At 35.6% G+C, this 23,120-nt stretch overlaps 1 protein-coding gene across 1 annotated transcript; it reads right to left on the bottom strand.

The window, feature by feature from the left end:
- Positions 1-6,533: 6,533 nt before the first annotated feature.
- LOC143348485 (uncharacterized) lies at positions 6,534-22,738 on the bottom strand. The gene is made up of 16 exons (XM_076778720.1): positions 21,954-22,738; positions 21,401-21,870; positions 20,908-21,111; positions 20,223-20,517; positions 19,775-20,121; positions 19,117-19,699; positions 18,794-18,996; positions 18,469-18,612; positions 18,213-18,378; positions 17,886-18,093; positions 17,570-17,793; positions 17,101-17,481; positions 11,833-14,172; positions 9,441-10,915; positions 8,377-8,668; positions 6,534-7,720 (listed from the first exon to the last, which is right to left on the bottom strand). Exons 2-16 carry the CDS (start codon positions 21,496-21,498, stop codon positions 7,004-7,006), a joined length of 7,677 nt encoding a protein of 2,558 aa, XP_076634835.1. The 5' UTR covers positions 21,499-21,870; positions 21,954-22,738; the 3' UTR covers positions 6,534-7,003.
- Positions 22,739-23,120: the final 382 nt, after the last annotated feature.

The raw sequence follows: 23,120 nt of genomic DNA, 5'->3' as shown, positions 1-23,120 counted from the left end.
ACTCTCATCGTTTCCATAATTTTCAGAAGAGGTGTAAATCCATCATTGAACATACAAGCTGCCAAAAAATGTTGTAATTTTAAACAATTTTCAGTATAAATAAAATTTGTCTTACGAGAAATCGATTTTAAATGATTTTTCAAATATAAAGAATTATCATATAATTTTAAACAAGAAAACATTTTTTTTACGTGTTTAATTTTCTATGCAATAATCTTTATTATTACACACGTTATTGCATGTTTCTTATAGTCGATTGTTTCGTATAGTTGCCATGATATTAGTTATTAGTAATATTTTAATTTTTTAATCATAGTTTCCAAAAGTTTCAATCCATTATGCAAATTTATTCTTGTTCCTTGCTAAAATTGACGCCATCTTAAATTATTGAAGTAGCTCTAACCTCAACTATTTTGTCAAATAAATAAAATCACTTCCAATTATTTTGTTTACCTATGTACAACGATGTATTCTTAGATAAAGTTAAAAATGACCATGATAATTGTAGAAATCTTTTTAAAATGGCTACTCATTTATAACATGGAGTGTGTAAATAATTTGCATAAAGGAAAGAAAGGTTAAAACTTCATAGGAATAAATTCCGTTGCTCAGATCACAACTGATATTATTCTATGCCCAAACGGTGCAGATATGGTCTCACAGGACACATTTATATCTTTTTATTTTTCTCGACCTTGACGCAGTGATAATCCAGGATTTACCAGAAATGTGTCCACGATAAATTTGTCTTCATTGTTCAATGTTTCACATTCTATTCTTTAAGAAAATGAAAAAAAAAGAAAAGAAATCGATTTTCTCGAAGGTTCACACTAGAATACCATCACTTGAAGAGAATGTTCTAACAAGTGAAGAAGAAACAGAAATGTTCCTAAATAGATCTAAAAAATTTTATTTCCCATCAAAAAAGTGTAAATTAATTGTCAAACGCTGATAAAATCGATTTTTATCATTCGATAAATAAAATGTATACTTGAAGTGGTCGCGAAGAGTTTGAAATTCGCCTGTATATTTCGTAATACTTAATCACTTTTAATCGTGGAGTTTATTTTTAGACATGCTTCCCCACTCGTTTCCACGTAAACGTAGTCGCATCTTATATCTTACTCGAAGCATTAGAGTTATTGGATCGAAATTGGAGACATGCTTTCAATTATAATTGAAATTGTATATTCCCAAAGAAACTAGTGTCAAAATACGATTCCTGCTCTCCGACATCCCATATATTTCTTATTCACATTTAGTTTTTCATTTCAAATATAACTGTATGTCTTTGGAAACCAGTTGTTTTGTTACGTTTGTAGTTTTAATCGCTTTTTCTATTCTTGCTATTATTAAAAAAAAATCTTCGTAAGTAACACGCGTATTTACATTATTTTCTCACATGCTTCTGTTAAAACAGAGATGCCAAAGTCCCGAGTGCACCCGGGATACCTCATTCCATTTTCTCACACTATGCCAGATCACGCGTACGTGAGCTAATAGAGTTTCGAAAATTCGACGAAGGCAAACTGACACATGCTCTCTTTTTCGATTCTCCGAAGCTACCCGAAGTAATTTCGAACCGCCTCGTGGGAGTTGAGAGAGAAAGGCTCAAGTTTGTAGTGGAATAGTTCGTTATTTTCAACAATAGATGGCGCTTATTTTTCGACCTCGAACCCTCTGGTGCTAAAACGCCCAAGTTTGTCGTGGAATAGTTCATTACCTTCAACGTTAGATGGCGCTTATTTACCGACCTCAAACCCCCTGGTGCTAAAACGCCCAAGTTTGTCGTGGAATAGTTCCTATCGTCAACGCTAGATGGATTTCTCGACAAGCTTGGGCTTTTTAGCACCAGAGGGCCTGAGGTCGGTAAATAAGCGCCATCTAGCGTTGAAGACAACGAACTATTCCACGACAAACTTGGGCGTTTTAGCACCAGAGGGTTTCAGGTCGAAAAATAAGCGCCATCTAGCGTTGAAGATAACGAACTATTCCGCAACAAACTTGGCGGCTCTCCGAAGCTACCCGGAGTAATTTCGGACCGCCTCATGGGAGTTGAGAGAGAAAGGCTCAACATTTGCCTTCTCGCTCTTGAACAACTGAAATTCGACTTCCGTCAAACGGCATACGATTTGGAATCTCGAGTCGATATTCTCGACTGCCCCAGGCATTTTTATTTTTCGACCTATGTATCTAGACGCATATAAGTAAAGTACCCATAATGAGAACAAAATTTTATGAAATTTTTTATTATTACTCCTATGTATGAGCGTACATACGTATATTATTTCAGATATTACTTCTGATATATCTGGCAACGTATAACCATTACTACTGGCTACTGCCAGCCTCTCCCAGCCTCTGCTGGCTTCTACTGACCACCGCTTATATTTCTGACAACGTATAACGATTACTATTGACTTCTGCCTGCTTCCGCTGGCCTCTGTTGACCACTGCTGATCACTCCTGATACTTCCGACAACGTATATTTCTGACAACGTATACTGAGACTCTTGAAGGAGAGCAGTCAGTTTGCCTTTGTCGACTTTCCGAAACACTACAAGCTCACGTACATACGCGTGATCTGTCATCTCTGGTATAAACCAGAGATGCCAGATGAAGCGTCGAGTGCACCGTGGTCACGTCTCATGGGAGTTAAGATAGGCAGGCTCACATTTGCCTTCTCGCTCTTGAACAACTGAAATCCGACCTCCCGACTACGGCATACGATTCGGAATCTCGACTGCCCAAGTATTTTTACTTACCTTTCCTAGAATTCATTACTGAACTCTGCAAATTACTCCTGGTTTCTATTTGCCTCAGATGACCTCTGATGACCAGTGCTGACAAAAGTACAGAACTCCCGACAAATTTTGACACCATACAGCAACTGTTACTGACTGCTCCTGATTACTGCTTGCCTTTGCTGGACTCTGCTGACCATTGCTTATATTTCTGACAACCTATAACGATTACTACTGACTTCTGCTAACCTCTGTTGGTCTTTGCTGATCTCTGTCAGCGTGTGCTTGTCTCTGCTGAACTTTCCTGGCCTCTGCCGAACGCTACTGACCACTGCAGGTATTTCTGATAATGTATAACGATTAATACTTACTACTGCATGCTCCTACAAGTCTCTGCTTGCCTTTGCAGGTTTCTGCTTGCCTGTGCATGCCTTTGCTGCCCTCTGCTGAACACTGCTGACCACCCCTGATGCTTCTGACATCGTATAACAATTACTACATGCTACTGTTCGCCCCTGCTGATCTCTGCTGGCCTCTACTGACCGCCGCTTATATTTCTGACAACGTATAACGATTACTACTGTCTTCTGCCTGCCTCCGCTGGTCTCTGCTGACCGCTGCTGACCACTCCAGTTACTTCTGACAACGTATAACGATTACGACTGGCTACTGTCAGCCTCTCCCAGCCTCTGCTGACCTCTGCTGACCACCCCTGATGCTTCTGGCAACGTATAACGATTACAACTTGCTACTGCTTGCCCCTGCTAGTCTCTGCATGCCTCTGCATCCCTCTGCATTCCTCTGCATCCCTCTGCTGACCTCTGCTGGCCCCTGCTGACCACGCTGACCTTTGTTAACAACTTCTAACATGATGTACATGTATTAAACCTTTGTATAATGTAAATCTATGACAATAAATGATATAATTTCAAAGAATTCTATGTGTTCTCATCACTTTTACCTTTCTTTTCCTCTCCCCATTATTCCCTCAGTTATAAGAAACCGTTTCTCTACTTAAAACTGGAATTCCAAAGTGCCCGGAGCGTTTTCTGAAATGCCGGTGACCTTGACCCACTTTCGAAACTGGGTCAAGGCCAAATCCTGATTCCCAAAGCGCCCGGAATTTTTCTAAGATTCGATGGCCTTGACCTACTTTCGAAATTGGGTCAAGGCCATTCAGATTTCCAAGTCGGCCGGAAGATTTCTAAAATTTCGAATGGCCTTGACCCAATTTCGAAAGTGGGTCAAGGCTATTCAGATTTCCAAGTCGGCCAGAAGATTTCTAAAATTTCAAATGGCCTTGACCCACTTTCGAAATTGGGTCAAGGCCATCCGGATTTTCGAAGCGCCCGGTAATTTTCTAAGATTCGAATGGCCTTGACCCACTTTCGAAATTGGGTCAAGGCCATCCGGATTTCCAAAGCGCCCGGTAATTTTCTAAGATTCGAATGGCCTTGACCCACTTTCGAAATTGGGTCAAGGCCATCCGGATTTTCGAAGCGCCCGGTAATTTTCTAAGATTCGAATGGCCTTGACCCACTTTCGAAATTGGGTCAAGGCCATCCGGATTTCCAAAGCGCCCGGAATTTTTCTAAGATTCGAATGGCCTTGACCCACTTTCGAAACTGGGCCAAGGTCAAGGTCAAATTCAGATTTCCAAAGTTCCCGGAACATTTCTAAAATGCTGGTGAACTTGCGAAGAAGGTGGTACGCATCTTATAGGTAAGAGAATGATTTGGAGAGGAAAAGGACGGTAAAAAATGATGAGAACACATTGAATACTTTGTAATCATATCATTTATTGTCATAGATTTACATTATACAAAACTTTAATACATATAAACATATTATATTATATTACATCATGTCACAAGTTGTCAGCAACGGTCAGCAGTGGTCAGCGATGGTCAGCTGACGTCGGGAGATGTTGGCAGAGGCCAGCTTAAGTCGGGAGATGCTGGCAGAGGTCAGCAGAGGGTGGCAGTAGCCAGTAGTAATCGTTGTACGTTGCCAGAAATATAAGCGGTGGTCAGCAGTGATCAGCAGCGGTCAGCAGAGGCCAACGGAGGCCAGCAGAGGCATGCAGAAGCAAGTAGAGTCCAGCAGGGGCAAGCAGTAACAAGTAGTAATCGTTATACGTTGTCGGAAGCATCAGGGGTGGTCAGCTGTGGTCAGCAGAGGCTAGCAGTGGCAAGCAGTGGCAAACAGAGTCCAGCAGGGGCGAGCAGTAGCAAGTTGTAATCGTTATACGTTGTCAGAAGTAACAGGAGTGGTCAGTAGCGGTCAGCAGAGTCCAACGGAGGCAGACAGAAGTCAGTAGTGATCGTTATACGGTGTCAGAAATATAAGCGGTGGTCAGCAGGGGCCAGCAGAGGCTGGGAGGGACTAACAGTAGCCAGTCATAATCGTTATACGTTGTCAGAAGTAACAGGAGTGGTCAGTAGCGGTCAGCAGAGTCCAGCGGAGGCAGGCAGAAGTCAGTAGTAATCGTTATACGTTGTCAGAAATATAAGCGGTGGTCAGCAGGGGCCAGCAGAGGCTGGGAGAGGTTAACAGTAGCCAGTCGTAATCGTTATACGTTGTCAGAAGTAACAGGAGTGGTCAGTAGCGGTCAGCAGAGTCCAGCGGAGGCAGGCAGAAGTCAATAGTAATCGTTATACGTTGTCAGAAATATAAGCGGTGGACAGTAGAGGCCAGCAGAGGCTGGGAGAGGTTAACAGTAGCCAGTCGTAATCGTTATACGTTGTCAGAAGTAACAGGAGTGGTCAGCAGCGATCAGCAGAGGCCAGTGGAGACCTGTTGACGGGAGGTCGGATATTAGTTCAAGAGTGAGAAGGGAAGTGTGAGCCTTTCTCTCTCGACTCCCACGAGACGGTCCGAACTTACTTTGGGCAGCTTACTTTGGGGGGCTTCTAGAGGCCAAAATAAGACGAAAATCAAGAATACCAATTTGTTAGTTGAGGTTCCGTTAAAAAGTTATTAACGTTTAATGTTCCGCTCGTACTGAATTTTTTTCTCGAAAATGCGCAAGATTTCGGGGTTATGTCTATTCACCAAAAATGATTGCAATTGACCCCCGCAGCTAACAATATTTTTTTCAGAACGATGTGAAATATTTTAATTTCGTCGAAAAATTTCACACCTTCTCGAATGTTTCTCTAGAAAGTGGGTAGGATTTCGGGGGTATGTTTATTCACCAAAAACAATTGTAATTGACTCCCGCAACCAAAAATAATTTTTTCAGAACGATTTGAAATTTTTGAGTTTAATTGTTAATAACTTTTTAACGAAGCCTCCATCAATAAATTGGTATTCTTGATTTTCGTCTTATTTTGGCCTCTAGAATCCCCCATTAAAATTTTTCCCAGGGGTGGCCGAGCACCCGGTATATGTATGTATATTAACAATTTCTGTTGTTCATTGATAATTTGTGTTCACTGTGATTTAATTCGTTCATTCTTGTAATTACATTATTTTTTACGTGTTCCAAATATAATTCTCTCTGTTAATCCCACATAAATAATTCAATACCAGTGTCAGGCAAAATACAGTATTGTTTTAACAGGATAATGGACAAAATGAAATATTTTAATATAAAATCTTAGACACTGTTTGTCAGTCTGCAAAATTTCGTCTGCCAATGCAGTGGCTAGAGTACCAGGAACTGGTGGAAATAATTACGACGGAACTTGCAAGGATAAATCTGTTACAATTAGCGAGATACTACGGTTATAGGATATTGAGCGTGTTTTGAAAAATCAATGAAAAAAGTAAAAATGACCTTATCATATTTTTATTATTCCAATGAAACTGCTAAAATAGTAATGTAAGTGAATAAAACGTGAAAGTTTCTTTAGTAACAAACATTTATGTGAAAGTATCGTACATTTATCGTGAGTGATATAATCTCATTTAGTTAAGTATTATTGAACCTTTACAATATTTAATACAATTTAATACAATAGCGTTTGAAAATGTTAAGTGATAGCGAGAAAAAGAAACAATAATTGTCCTCTTACTAGATACGTTCGATATTCTACTGGAAGCCTGCGAAAATTAATGTCATACTGTAATATAATACCACTTTCGTAAAATATTCATCTTGAAATTTAGTTAAAAAACTACAAAATGTTATAATATACGTGAATATCATGCAGGGTATCATTGAAAGAAAACTGAACTTTGATTATAGTTAATATTAATAATAAATATCAGTCAGACACATGGATCATAATACGATCTATACAGACATTTACATTTTAGTCGTTCTCCTCTTTCACCATTATTTTCTCGTTCATCGATTCGGAAAATGCTTGCAGGAGCTCTTGTTGGCTGAGCCTCGAACTAACAGCTTTGAAAATCTTCAGCAATTCCTCGTTAGATTTATTGGATTCTTCGATGTGTTTGACTGCAAACTGGGAAGACCAAAGTTTATCAAAAACGTTTTTCGTAACCACCGGTGACTGAGATTCTAATGCCTGTACTATATCGCTCGGGCTATTGTTCTGTAAAGCTATTTCTAAAACGACACGCGACGGAATAAGTTCATCGTTCGCCACTGTATGGCTGATAATTACATCCATTGGCATTCTTTTCAACATAGCATCCAAGCTTGATAATTCCGTCATGGGCTTTCTTATTCCCTCTTGTTCTTCCTCCTTCAGTTTTGTCGATAGCATCTCAGCGAGTTCCGACGACGTACATTTTTGGCAAACGGCATCCTTAATTTCTGCGAACTCGAGGATATTCAAGCAATCGCTGGTCTGTATTTTCTTCCGATATGCGTTCAATACTTTCACGAAGAATTGTTTATCGGAACTAAAAATGTCTGGAAGTCGCAGTAAAACTTTATTAACTCCACACGCGCGACAAGAGGCCTTTAATGTCACTTCATTGTAATTCTTCGTGCTCTCGGCGCCCAGCATTCTCATAGTTTCCCTCTCCAAATCCACTTGAGGAACCATCATTAGTTTGTTCTACGAAAATATTAATGAACAATAGCGTAGCAATTACTCTTACGTGTACAATGCTTAAAATCTACAAGGTGCTAATAAAAAATACGAGGTCCTTTTCAAAATTCCTTATAACGGTACAAAATAAAACGTTTCCGTAACTTAAAATCCGAATAATTATGAATCCAAACACTTTTCTTCGTTCTTTCTCTTCGACATTTTCAAGAAACAATTGATCCAGCCAAGATATGTTTACAGTTGAATAATAAAAAGTTTTGTACACAAGTAGCTTTTTCTTTTCATTTCGATGTACCAACTATCTGCTCAATGTTATAAAACAAGACTAATAGTTTTAACAGTTCCTCACACATTGAGGACCATACATATTGTGATTTAAAACATACTTATTTCGTAATTGCAAGAAACATTCTAACTGTGAATACACATTTTCATCGTGTACACTTGACATTCCTTTTAACACGATTTTTTTTTAACGATTTAATTACATGTATTATAATTGATGGCTGGCAAGGAAGAGTCGATCGGAAAAGCCTTAAATGATCAAAATAATAATGACGATGAAAATTAATCCTCCGGGAGTTTCACTCAAGGATTACAATTAAACTGACTGATAAAAATGGGAGACACGCATAAGTGTAATTGCATTCCGAGCATTTTACCTTGTATTGTGAAAGAATTTTCTCTGGAGAAGATCTTCTAACTGCACTTTCCAATACCAAATTAACATCTATTTCGTCCAGAAGATCTTCCAAAGCCATTTGTGATGCGACAGACTTTGTAGGTTTAGCTCTGGGCGGCATGTCCTCCGGATGATAAACAGTATCGGTACTAGTGCAAGTACCAACAGATTTTAACGAATGTATAGACATTGCATTTATATTAGAATTGAAACTTCCATCTTCTGGTGCGATGGGAATTACCATAAACGATAGCGATGCGTTTGATATTTGTCTAAACAAAGATAGAATTTTATTAATCGATGCGTGCTGTATACAGGGTGTTCGGCCACCCCTGGGAAAAATTTTAATGAGGGATTCTAGGGGCCAAAATAAGACGAAAATCAAGGATACTAATTTGTTGATTGAAGCTTCCTTAAAAAGTTATTAACGTTTAAGGTTCCGCCCGTTCTGAATTTTTTTCTCGAAAATGAGCAGGATTTCGGGGGTATGTCTATTCACCAAAAATAATTGCAATTGACCCCCACAGCTAACAATATTTTTTTCAGAACGATTTGAAATATTTTAATTTCGTCAAAAAATTTCACACCTTCTCAAATTTTTTTCTAGAAAGTGGGTAGGATTTCGGAGGTATGTTTATTCACCAAAAATGATTGTAATTGACCCCCGCAACCGACAATAATTTTTCCAAACCGATTTAAAACTTTTGAATTTAATTGTTAATAACTTTTTAACGAAGCCTCCATTAACAGATTGGTATTCTTGATTTTTGTCTTATTTTGGTCTCTAGAGTCTGCTATTAAAATTTTTCCCAGGGGTGGCCGAACACCCTGTATGTATACATGCACGAAATTATGAAATGAACTAACATAAATGAAGCGATTTATGAAATCAAAAACGTTGCTATTTATATCTACTAGTGATATGTCAACTCTAGTCTTAAAAGATAATATTCCTTTGAAGATATTCAAAGAAAACGATTCATAGACTGTGATGAATTAGTAAATATGCATTATATAAAAATAAAATATAAGGTATCGACGTACGGTGATTGCCCGTTTGACTTTGTTTCTAGAAGAGGTTCAGATGTTGTTGCGCACAACAATACAGCTGCTTTTGTAGAATCGCCCGAAGTGGATTCCGGTACAATTTTCGATGTTTTTGATGCATCGTTATTAGTTGCAATATTTGTCAATTCGGTTTGCGTTGTTACGGATTCCGTCTGTGCAGGTACATTGGTATTTACAACAGAAAATGCCTTGTTATTCAAAGCATCGTTCAGGCATAGAGTTACACTACTTGCGTCTTTTACAAAATATGTCTTTTCAAAACGCTTTAGAACACTTTTTACAAATTCACTTTTTGACTGACTTTTTACAGGAATTCTGTTTACTTCGCGCTCGGATAACTGCGCAAGATCACCGATAGTTTGAAGCTTTCTACTTTCAAAATACGTTGATAAATTTCGCACCCATAAAGGATTAGTTAACTGTTCGATGATAGAGCTTAGAGGTTCCGTGCACGAAGTTAATTTTGGATATATGGGTTGACTGGAGTCCAGCGACTCCGGATGAGGAATTTCTGCATCCGATTCGTTTGTATTTTGACTGTCTTGACTTAATGGTAAACTTCCAAAGACTGAATCTGTAACTGGTAAGGTGTCCTGTTCTTCCGAACTTTCTACCGCTTGTGTACTAGTCCGTACTAATTTTCCACAAAAAATTTCGTCAGAGGAGTTCAGGCTATTGACATTGTCTACTTCTACAGTATCCTCCAAGATCTCAGAATTTGTATGCTTGTTAGATGAATTATTTATAATGGAATCGTTTGTAATATTGAGTTTTACAGTGTCCATTGAATTAATCTGAATAGAAGTGTTTTCTACGCCATTTACGTTACCATTGGTCGAGGTTTCTGTAAATTCAATATTATCAATACGATTCGTTGAATCTTTTGCGTTAAACATATCTTGCGTTTGGGACTCGTCGAATTCAGTAGTTTCTCTATCAACGATAGAACTGTTCGCATTTTTCAACGCTTCGTCTTTTTTACCATGATCTACTTTCTCTGTAAACGAAATGTCTGTACGTTTAGAAAAAGTCGTGTCTTGAGTAACTTCATATTCAACGCCAAAATTGTCAATTTCGACTTTATTACCCTCACTGGCGTCTGTAAAAACTATGTTTGTTGTATCAACGGAAGTACATGATCCTTGAATATCAGTATCTATCGCAATGTTCTCCGAATATTCTAATTCTTCAGCTAATTTCGTTAATAATTCGTTTTCTCTTTCACATTGCAAGTCAATTTCCGATGAGTTTATGTCCGCTTCATCTTCTTTGTCAATTTTCTCCGCGTCGAAACGTATCAATTTCTGTTTTATCTGTTTCAGTCTTAATGGCGAATCTCTGCGTCCTAACAATCGCGGAACAAATTTATTTTTATGCGGAGACTCGCTAGTCGTAATATTATATCCCATTTCTTTCGAAACTGGTGGATCTGCGAAACTTACTCGTTTTCTCTAAAACAGAATGCATCTTATTATTAACATTAAACAAACAAAAGCATAACGCTAAAAATAAATATGTAATTTTAAATTAAACCAGTTATGGTCAATCTTATGCAAATTCATGCACTGCATAGGGTGTTCGTTAGAAAAATTTGTCTATTTTTTATTTATTAACTGTTTTCAAGGTTATTCGATAACCAACTTTGTTCTTTTCTTTTTTGTAATAGAAACGAGTGTTTTTAGTTACAGATGACTGGATTGGATAATTTCTCACGTTTCCTATAATAATTATTTTGTGCAATGATAAGAGAATGCTACATTTTTAAACATGTTGGAATTATTAAAATAATCATAGAAATAAAATATTATGTATGAAAACTCTGAACATATAGTTTTCTTCATTTTGAACAGCAACTAACGCCATTTACATTCCGTTTTTATTTGTTTTATCTTGGAATGATATAGTCTCAATCGATTTATTAATAAAAGGGTAAACCTTACGTTTAGGGGAGGCAGCTCCGATGACCTTGACATATGTTGTCAAGGTCAAGGTCAAGGTCATCGCAGCTACCTCCCCTAAACGTAAGGTTTACCAAAAAAAAAGTGTGTTATCAAACAAAAAGTATACTATTTTCTACTTGTAAATCTGCACAAGTACCGATACATTTTTTCAAAATTGACATTGATTATTTGTTCATAAAAAATTCATAAGCAATTTATGCGTTTCTTGCAACAAATATAACGATTTGTTGAAATTTCGTCAGGTATTAGAAAATGTTGAATACAATGAAAATGATTCAAACTTAGCTTAGCTCAAATTATACTCTCAAGCTACTTGAACACCTTTGATCATTACATAGTAAGAGCGTGTATTATAATTTGGTAAACGTACGTTTCATTTGTTCTTAAAAGAAAGCAAAAGTAAGTACCTTAGGAGTTTTAGCTTCTGCCTCAAGTTCTGGACCAGACTGACGTTGACGTTTAAGAATGCTAACGCTGGGAGATGTCGTTAAAGAAAGTGGATTTACACTCGACAATTCTAACATCGGCAATTCGTCCATCATAGACTCTTCGTTCAGACTTTCAACTTGTTCGTCGGTTTGTACAAATACACAATTCATCGATTTGTCCACTTTCGTGAAGACCTTTTCGCCGTCGTTTTTCAAATTGGAAAACAGTTTAATCGGAGGCGATAAACAATACTCTGACGATCTCATATTGCTGAAGATTTTCTCTTGTCGACTACTGCACGATGCTGTTACTTTGTCAGCCTCCTTGAAGATAGGTACTCTTTCCTTTTTCCCAATTACCGTCGCCTCGCCGCTGTCCGTGTCTTTTAGTTTCGCTTTTTTAATTGCAGATTCATCGTCTGTACTCGTGGTATGACATTCGGTTTCCATTTTAGCCTGTTTTATTACTAACCCTAACATGTGTGCTGCACGGCATTGCGTCGAATACGTTTTAAATTTTAAATTAGGTTTCATACTGCTTTTTGGCGACATAAAACCAAGGACAGATTTACCTGATGATCCCTCGTTTCCTTTTTGTACTTCAAACACGGCATCGCCCGTATCATTATCGCATAGACTGCTTTCAGAAATCAAAATCTTTGGTTTACTAGTATTTGTTTCGTTCGTTTCATCAAATTCCTCGATGTTATCTTTAAAGACTTCGTTATTGTCATTATCACAATTATTTAAAGCGATTTCATTTGTTCCCTCGGATGCGACCGTACTTTCTTGAAATTTCGTTGTTTGGCGTATATCGCCGATTTTATTTATTTTAATGAAACACTGTTTTTCAGTACACTTCTTCTCTAATTTCGATATTTCTTGAGAGCTTACTATAATGTTTTGTGTGTCGTCTTGAGTATCTGGTCGTTCCTCATCTTGGCTCTTGCTAATACTTTCGTTTGAACCACTGTCCCTATTTTGTACATCATTGGATGATACAGCTTTACCACTTTTACCATATTTTTTAGCATAACGCGTGTCGCATTTAGCATCCAGCGTGCTTTTCGAACCAACCGCTATCTGAATATTTTCTTCCTGTTTCGTCTCTTCTTCCAGTTCCTTCGTATCTTTAGTTTTAATCGACTCGTTATTTTTGTCTGTTTTTATCTTTACTTTTGATGTTTTGCCTCGTTTGCTCATGGCATTCAACTCTTTGTCGTTGGTCCTTTGAGTGTACCTCGATTTGGTAGTTCTGTAATCGGGCGAATGCCTTTTAAAAGTATAGTCTCTATGATCATCGTAACCACCCTTGGATCGACGACTATTTGGCAAAGGACTGTCGAATACCATATTTATACGCAATCGAGATATTTCATTTTTGGTACGTTTGGGCAGATTCTCGCCATCGATTATTCCTTCCAAGTGTGGTACTATTGTATTATCGCTTTCCGTGGATTTAGAGCTGTCGCTGTCGCTAGCAGTTTCCAACGAGCTAGTTTTTCTTCGTTGACGTTGGCTGGTTCCTTCGTTTTCGCTATCCGATTGTGATTTACGTTTCACGCCTTTCTTACCCGTCTCGAGTAATTTGCTTTCCATATTATCCGACGTTTTTTGTTCGTTAATCATATTCGGTTTACTTTGTGGTATTTTTGTTCTTAACGTTCTTTGCAAGCCCGAAGAGCTGTTTGACTGTCCTGGTTCGCTGCTGACGATCTCCTCCGAGTTTGTCAAAATAACAGGTCGTATTACGATACAATTACGATTACGTCGTTTACCGTTGTCCAATACAGACGGAGATAGTCTTTGGTCGTTACTTATATTCGCTGGAAACTGTTCCTGAGAGTCAAGATTCAAGTCGTTTATCGCAGTATCCGACAATGGGTCTACTTCTACGTCCGTGCAACTTTTTTCTATCTTTATCATACTTTCCGCGAGCAAATTTTCATTACTTTCTATATCACTTTTCGAATTTTGTACAACCTCCAACGATACGTTCTGCCCACTATTTTCTACCAGCTTCGTATCGTTCTCGATTATTTCTGTTTTTATTTCGATCGTGTTCTCCTTGTTTGCATCGTCGTTCGGATCGTCTTTTATCGATATGCTATCATTGACAATTGTTTTATCGGTTTCTTCAAAGGTTTGATTCTTTTTATCAAACCATTCTTGCAAATTCTGAGTGTCTTGGGAACAAGATTGCGACAGATCGTTGTACAATGCAGGAATATCTTCTCTTTTACGCTTCAATGATTCTTTCTGGTGTTCGGTCAAACGAGAAACGTCGAATGTTACGTCGGTCTTAATCAAAACATAATCCTAAAATTTCCAAATGTAAAAGATTATAAATATTCTATACATATTTATAGATTTTGCACTTCCTTATTTTCTCTACTGGCTGCCACGATATCTCAAGATCTAATAAGCCGATTTACTTCGAATTCGGAGGAAATTTTCAGAAAACGTGTCTTTATCGGTTGAATTAGTGCCTCAAATGATGCGCCAATATTTAACCCTTTGATTAATTATAATAAAACGTAACACAAAATCATTTTTTTTTTTATAAAAATGTAAGCAATTAGACGTAAGTTTACTTAGTTATTTCAGAATAATTCCAGCCACTAAGATACTTTTGGTAGAGCATGTTACGATCGCAGTTAACACGATGAGTGCTAAGTGAATTCATCATACCTTCCTATACCGATAATTACTAAAATAAACTTTTAATCGTTCTGGTGGACGATACATGTTATATTATTATACAAGGTGTTCGGCCACCTCTGGGAAAAATATTACTGAGCGATTCTAGAGGCCAAAATAAGACGAAAATCAAGAATATCAATTACTTGACTGAGGCTTCGTTAAAAAGTTATTAAAAAATTAAATTAAAAAATTTCAAATCACCCTGAAAAAATTATTTTTGGTCGCGGAGATCAATTATAATCATTTTTGGTGAATACACATACCCCTGAAATCGTAACCATTTTCGAGAAAAAAATTCGGGTGCTGAAATTTTTCGGCGAAAAAAAAAATTCAAAACGTTCTAAAAAAATTATTTTCGGTTACAAGGGTCGATTACAATCATTTTTGGTGATTACGTATACCCCCGAAATCCTACGCATTTTCAAGAAAAAAATTCCTTAGCGAAAATCTAATGTGAGGCCAGAAATGCTTCCTTGAAATTTCATGCGTACCTTTAAAACACCATAACTCCTGAACGGATTGGACGATTTTAATGTTTAAAAAAGCAAACGACGCGTATTTTGGTGCAGAATATGTAGAAATCACAAAAATATTCGAAAAGTTGTTCCTTAACCCCGTAAAATGAGAAAAACCCCATAAAATTGGTTCAATTTTCAAATGGCCATAACTCCTACAATAGTGAACGTATCGCATTGAAATTTAGTATGGAAGTAGAGCTCATGGGTACCGACAAAAAAGTATTAAACAACTTTTCTGTAGGGCATCAAACAAAATTATTAAAAATAAAAAAGGAATTTTTAAGAAAAATCGACAGGTAGGTGCCTAAATTTTTCGGCGAAAAAAAAAATTTCAAAACGTTCTAAAAAAATTATTTTCGGTTGCGGGGGTCAATTACAATCATTTTGGGTGAATAGACATACCCCCGAAATCCTACCCAGTTTCTAGAAAAAAATTCGAGAAGGTATGAAATTTTTCGATGAAATTAAAAAATTTCAAATCGTTCTGGAAAAAATATTTTCAGTTGCAGGGGTCAATTATAAGAATTTTTGTTCAAAAGAGATACCCCCGAAACCCTACGCAGTTTCGAGAAAAAAATTCAGTACGAGCGGAACTTTAAACGTTAATAACTTTTTAACGGAGCCTCCATCGACAAATTAGTATTCTTGATTTTTGTCTTATTTTAGCCTCTAGAATCTTCAGAATTTCAATAACTATAATAATATATCAATAACTGCAAAACTTAAATCCTGTCTCTCTTTCAGTTATCCAAGCATTACTGTATCTACTTTTCCAGACGTCGGACAACGTATGGCGTTTGTTAACGAACGACGATTTTTTTTTAGTCGCAACATGTCCACGACACATGTACAGACAGAGTCAATATAGTAGTACGGAACAGTAATTATTGTTCAGATAAAAAGTTGTTCAAAACCTTGTTCTCTATAACAGAATTACGAAAAAAAGTCAATTTTTTTTCAAAAAATAGGGAAAAGTACAGAAGTGCATGTTTAATGTTATAACCTCTGATTATTTACACCCAATTAGCACATCCTGATTACAGAAATAACACATAAGAAACATTCCCTTAATTGACGATGAAACTTTAACGTTGTTTTCTCAAAAAACGATTTAATTGCGAGCTGTGGTTTCTTTAGCAAATTTGTCCTTCAAACAGGTTAGTCAAGGTCAATTTTGCGACAACTTGTTTCAACAGATCTTCATCGATCCAAAGATGTAAAACCATAACAAAAAATTTTGTTAGACCCAGTACGTGATTTTGTCAAGCTCCCCTAATTGACTACTTGTTTTAATAATAAATCGAAGGGTTTTTTTTAAACCCCCCCCCCCCCCAAAAAACAGATTTAAAACAAAACTGCTAAATATTTACCCAAACATTTTATTCCCAGAAATTTTACTTCTTATTTATTTGAATTGTAAAAAATTTATTATGTAAAATATTTTCTCCGCAAATTGTACCCAGCTCTGAATTGAAAACCGTGATCTCTATGTAAAACCATAAACCAGAGGTAGGGCAAACTTCGCCGAGAGCCATAAAAGTCCCACAACCATGCAACTAGTGCCCCCAGCGAGCCTAAATTTGATACTATCAGGCCTGAGACCAACACAAATCTTTCCGTTTAAGCGACGTTTAACTCGGGCTTAGAAAACGTAGAACCCCCCTCAGTGAAGAAGATGACAATCGTTTAACTGTACATTTTTCAAGCCTTATCACTGCACAAAAACTCATTTAAATATCGGCGCATCACGTGGAAAATTCCCGTTATAAATTATACATTATAGAATGGCTGCACCTACAGTTTATGTCTTTTTACAAACACAACGATAAAAAGCATAATAAAATGAAATCAATTGTAATACGCACACAATTCTACTGGTGATTTGAGAAATAAAACACGTTTACAACTGCTTCAAAGAGACAAAGTTGCGAGTAATCTATAAATTTCCGATCTTTATCTCTTAAATGCAACTTTGAATATATTGTATTCTAATGTACATGCGCATTAATTTTATATGCATAGTTACCTCAGAATCGGGCTCAGGCAATATTTTATCACTTTCTTTAAATATAAATTTTGGATTGCTAGATTCTCTATTTAAGAAACTACCAACTATTTTTACTTGGTTTGGTATGTTTCCGACAGATTCTTTCTTCCTACTAATGTTAGGCTTGGTCGGTATTTTACCTTTGCTCGTGTTTTTTTTTATTTCTTCCAATACTGATTTAGCATTACTACTTAACTCATCTTCTATTTCAAAAAGAGATAATGTCTGAGTTTGTATGTCGACATTTGAATGATTTAAAGCTTGAATCATAACTTTCTTGTAAGATGAAATAAGATCGTAGTCAACCAACTTATTAAGACCTTTAAAAATATTAATGACAACCTCCCATGTACTTTCTATCTGCAAGTTAAGAATTATATACTTCAGTATCTCGAAGTAGTCACGTTTGGTAGATTAATTATTTAAAAGATACATATTGGATACATACCTCTTTAAATAATGCTTCTAATTCGGATGAAAGTATGAGTTCAATAACTGGTTTACAAACGTGCAAATATGATATTACTTTGTGAGGGCTTTGACCATAAATTGTACTAAGTACTGCAGAAAAAGATTTAAGGACTAATTCACATTCCGTTATATTTTTACTAGATAAAGCGTAAGGTATGAGTTTCATGATAAGATTTATAATAGATGGAACTTCTGCATTTCCTGAGAAAATAAAATCAAATAAATTAAACTATCGATTATATTATTTTTACGCTTATTAACACTATTCATTCTAAACTTAATCGTTAACATACCCAGTAGAAATTTATAGTTGACAATACTTAACAAAGTATCTAAACAGTTTATAAGAAGATGAAAACATTTCTCATTTTTTACCAAACAACATAGCATGTCGCCGGCAATATTTAATATAATTTCATTAATTTTTACAGTTTCCATGAGGTCTGTTCGCATTTCAAATTGTTTATATAAACGTTTCCAAACATTTACTAATTCTTGCACCTAATATAAACATCGTAAATAGCAAGATGAAAAAAAATCTATGTATCATATTTAATGCACTATGAAACATAGTGCATTTCTTAAAAATAACTATAAAATTATTTAACATAAAAACTAACCTGTTTCTGATCCTCGAACTCTATATACATAAATGGATGAATTACAACTGAATTAATAGTCTTTAAATTATGTTCTGTAGCACTGCCTTCGTTTATTTCTTGCAGATCATCCATATATTGTATTAGCACTTCTGCTAAAATACGCCATAATTCAAAAATAACAATTCTAAAAAATAGCAACACCGTTACAGAAAATTCATAGAAAAATAAAATACAAATTATATTTATATTTTACTACAAACTGTTTGTAACTTACTGATTTGTATGTTCAGTTTCTGATAAGGCATATAATATTTCATATATTTCTTTTAAACATTGAAATGAATGTGTATAATATTCATTCTTTTTGGGTGACTTAATGCATTGCGAAAATAGAGATTTTAATGCACTGTAATGATTCCTTAAAAAAAATAAAATTTATATACTCTGTGCACACATTTTCATACAAACATGAATCATACCGATATTTGAACTTGTTTTGTAATTATGTTTTTTGTTATATCCACAATATAATACTAAATTTTAATATAAATTTTAACATGCATGATCTTTTGTATTATACTCATAGAAATAATACTCACTTCTTGAAATCGATTAATAATGGAATTTGTAAAAATTTTAATACCAATCGTGATAACATATCGTCTTGAAAACTGAAATTCTTACTGAAATCAGCAACTTCAAATAAAATTATATTAAGAAATAGATTTCTTATCATTGGTTTATCCATAGCATAATTTGTCAATTCTGTGATAACTTGTATCATACTTTTATATGTAAGCTCCTGTAAAATAATGTTATTCAACAATTATTATAGACAATTTCTAAAAGTATTATTAAACGCTCGAATTTTCCGATTAAATAAATAAACATAAAATACCATTGTTATTATATATCTACTAACCTTTTTCTCCATTTTTGTTTCTTGTACATAATTAACTAAGCTTGTCCATAACATTTTACCAAGTTGGTATCTATTTTTCATTTCCGCGTCTGTAAGTTGACTAAGAACAAGCAAAGCTTCTCCTACACTGTGAATAACAGCTTTATAACATTCTTGGAAAACAACATCAGATATAGAATGTGGAAGCCTTTCTTCCAAAACCGGAAATAAGACAGTATTTTCTTGTTTTGTAACAAGAAGTTGACACAAAGCATCCACGGCAACAACTTTCGTCTTGAAAAATCTTTTCCCCGGCGAAGCTACTATGTCGAATTTTGAAGATAATAACGGTGTATCTCCGAGCGGTCCAAAACAAAAGTTTAAGAACTGCGTGATCACGGGATTGACAAATTTGTTAATGTCCTTATAAAGTTTGATAATTACGTGCCACCAAACTTCTAATTTAGTCAAAGCTATCAATTCGTTTTTACAATTTTTAGCATTTAGTGGGATACATAATAACTTTATCCGTCTAGCAGTAGCAAGTTCTTGCGGGTCTAAAGCAAAATTATCCACCAATAACTTCCACGACAGAAACGCTTGTCTAAAATATAAAATGCTGAGTTACTTCTGACTTCCATTAATTGGTGGAATTTTTTATTTAAATTATTTTTAATACCTGCGGATAATCGTGTCGGTAGACTTGAATGCTTTTTCTTCGACACTCAATAAATTATTTATTAAACCGGCACCGCGATGAAGATCCATGCCAAGAAACTGAATAGTAACGTTCCATTGCAAAGCCCAGTCTACCTCGCACATAGATACCAAAAGTAACATACGTTTGCAGTACATAGATTGTAATGCTGCTTTATATTGAGTCCATGCGTTCGGTAGTTTAGTACGAATATGTGATAATATATCTGTAGCAAGTGCTTGTTCTAAAACTTGTAAAGCAGGAACCCGTTGTCGCTTGTAGCCCATATAAGCTAACATCATTACTTTATCTAATAAGAGCGCATTAAACTGTAAAAATATATAATCGTTATATCTTTTATTACTAGTTTAATAAATCAGATGTAACTTTCTTTATTTCATATTTTCTTAATAAAGTATTATTTGTATACCCTTTGAACTTTAATATCTGATGTCATTGCAGCCACTTTATATAATCTTGTCAATAAACTCATACAATTATTAATAATTTCTTCCTCTAATCTTTGGTCATCCGATAATGGTCTACTTTCAGCTTCTATCAATGCTTGAAGATTATCTACACATGCAGTTGGTGCCATCCATGGCATTTTATTCGTTTGTACTGTACACATACAATTGTTAAAAAAATTTACAGTATGTGCATCGTAAGCAACCGTTAACATAGTATTGTCCTGAATTACGTTTAATAATTTAAAAATTTTTAATCTGAAATTACAACAGTATTGTACAGTTACATTTTTATTTTTCAATGCTGAAAAAAATATTTTATATATCTTAATGTCAAACAAATAAAGATTCAATAGATATAAATCCTTTGAAGATGAACATTTTGGAATCATGAATGTTAAGACAAAACAACAGTTTTACAGCAGATTATACAACATACATAATAGTACAACAGTATTATATCTCTTTTTATACATAAATTCTCAAACTTCAACTTTGATAAGAAAATATGATTATTTGTTCCTAATTTATACAAGAGTAAAGGATTTATTTCTTCGTTTCATTTAAAAAATCAATATTTAATTAATCAAGTGTGAAAGTTTACTAGTATACGATTATTCAAATTTAAAAATCACTTAAAGAACATACTTATTTTTATGATCCATTTGCACTACTGATTCAAATAAACATAAAGGATGATCTTTGAAGTCCCGAATAATAATATTTAACGTTTCAAATGCTTCATTCTGTATGTCAATATTTCCATTTGCAAATGCATCGATCACTAGTTTGCACATTTCTTTATATTGTTCTTCTTTAATGGCTTTTGTTGATTCCAATTTTTTGCTGTTGCTAAAATAAAATATTACTACTAAGTTCCTTTTTAAATGATATAATAAAATGCCTTTCACGCAAAAATGTCAAGTATTAAATTACAAGAAAATAGGATCTGTTAAAGACTTTTTATTCTAACGTCGATGTAAATAAACAATAAGTATTAAAAATTATACAAATCAACATATTCCTTCGAATCACTCTTCAACTGACACAAAGAACGCCTGATGTTTTTTTTTTTTTTTTATGTTAAATAAATATTAACAAAGTGAAGATAAACATACGTATAAAACATTGAGAATGTTACCTGCGAATATAGGTTAAAGCTTCGCGTTTATCCTTAATATTGCTGTTTTCCCGCAACATTTTCAGGATTCGCGGGAAAGACTGCATATTAGAAGCCATTCTAAAAATCCACGTTTACTTAAAAAACTAAAATAATACAATCTCACTCATTGCTTTATAACCGTGGCTGTAAAGATTTTTCGCGAAAATCTTCGATTATAAGGTTGTTTTGTATCCCTATTAACTTTTCGCATATAGATTATCGTTTATGGACACCCGGAAAAACAGGTTGCAATAGAAACTATTAAGCATTAGTACGCATTAGTATTCATTAATACATAACACATCAGCACGCACTATCTACTTTAATCCTTTCTTCATTTCTTTGTTTAATTTTTCTAGTTCCCTGCCTTTTTTCTTTTCCTTCTTTATTTTCAATCAAATTTTACGACGTACGTAGCAAAATCCTATTTGTGTTTGAAAAGCATGGAACTGGAAACATAATCGCACAACAGTTAACGCTTTACATTCCCGGTGAGTTTGCAAAGCAAGTATTTATGTATGTATATACACACTTCAGATACCGTTTTCAACGAAGTTATCTTATTTTCAATTAAATAATAAGACCCATTTCGGGAACAGTTCTATACATTCCCTTTTTACGCGTTATGTTACTGAAACATCTTGTAAACACACTATGCGATTAGAACAATTTGTGTTGGTACAAATCGTACGTGCATTTTACACGGTGCGAATACACGAATCTACCCATACACCTGGATTCATTAATTCTTGCCGTTAAGGGGAAAATCTCCAACAATGTAGCTCGCCAACATTTACTACTTTTTACTTGGCATGCATGAACCTCGGATATCGAATTATTTTGTTCCTACTGTAGCTACTTTAAAAGGACATTTGCAAATTTCGAAAGTAGAAGGAATTCCAACTGCTATGGCCATGGACTTTTCCAGAGATTTATTTGATTCGCTAAATGAGAATCTGTTGAGAAGTGTCGCGAGAGCTGCGTCGTAAATTTTGACATCGTTCCATTATATTTTTAAGAGACATACAAGCACAAATTAAGGGAGAAGCCTAAGGGAGTGACAGCCACGGACCCCGTCCTTCAGAGGGCCTCATTTTTTCAAATAATAAAATAAATGTTTACAAATAACGCTTAACACGTTGACTGTCATACTAAGTTTCTCTGTGTAGGTCACAGCCGCCTTTGCATCAACGGTGTTACCAGACTGCGCACCGAATGTACTGGGAATTTCCCCTTCCACTTTCGTACGCTATGTCCGATCGCGTATGCGTGAGTTCGCAAAATTTCGGGGGGTCGAGAAAGACACTTTCGGACTTTCCGAAGCTGCCCGAAGTGAGCACGGCATTTTGAACAGCTTCGAGCAGTCGAGAAAGAAGGCAAATGTAAGCCTTTCTTTTTCGCTCTTGCATCACCACCCGTTCGCACATTTAATATTGCTCCTTTCTACGAACATCGTGATTAAAACTGTTGAATTCTGTACTAATCGCTACACCCCATGAAATAGATTCAGCGAAACGTTTATTTGAAGTGGTCTTTAACCTGGAAACACAACAATGTCGCTGAATATACATACTGAGGGTTCAGTTTTAGATGACGCCATCCCTGGCGAGTCCTATTGACCAATTCGTACACACACGCATGCAAATTAAAAACGGCGAAATATCCGTTGGGCGGGTCGGGCCTAAGCGTTTGAATTCTT

The sequence above is a fragment of the Colletes latitarsis genome, chromosome 11 (assembly GCF_051014445.1).
Source record: "Colletes latitarsis isolate SP2378_abdomen chromosome 11, iyColLati1, whole genome shotgun sequence".
NCBI classification, from domain to species: domain Eukaryota; kingdom Metazoa; phylum Arthropoda; class Insecta; order Hymenoptera; family Colletidae; genus Colletes; species Colletes latitarsis.
The sequence above is the reverse complement of the archived record's forward strand: the minus strand, read 5'-3'. Positions and strand labels throughout refer to the sequence as shown.

Bases quoted from the DNA above. Each gene is read 5' to 3' on its own strand.
- LOC143348485 (XM_076778720.1), bottom strand. From the start codon at position 21,498: ATGGCTTCTAATATGCAGTCTTTCCCGCGAATCCTGAAAATGTTGCGG. The intron at 17,482-17,569 runs GTATGTATCCAA...CTTAACTTGCAG, and splicing joins TAGAAGCATTATTTAAAGAG to ATAGAAAGTACATGGGAGGT. The intron at 7,721-8,376 runs GTAAAATGCTCG...ATATTTTCGTAG, and splicing joins AAATTCTTTCACAATACAAG to AACAAACTAATGATGGTTCC.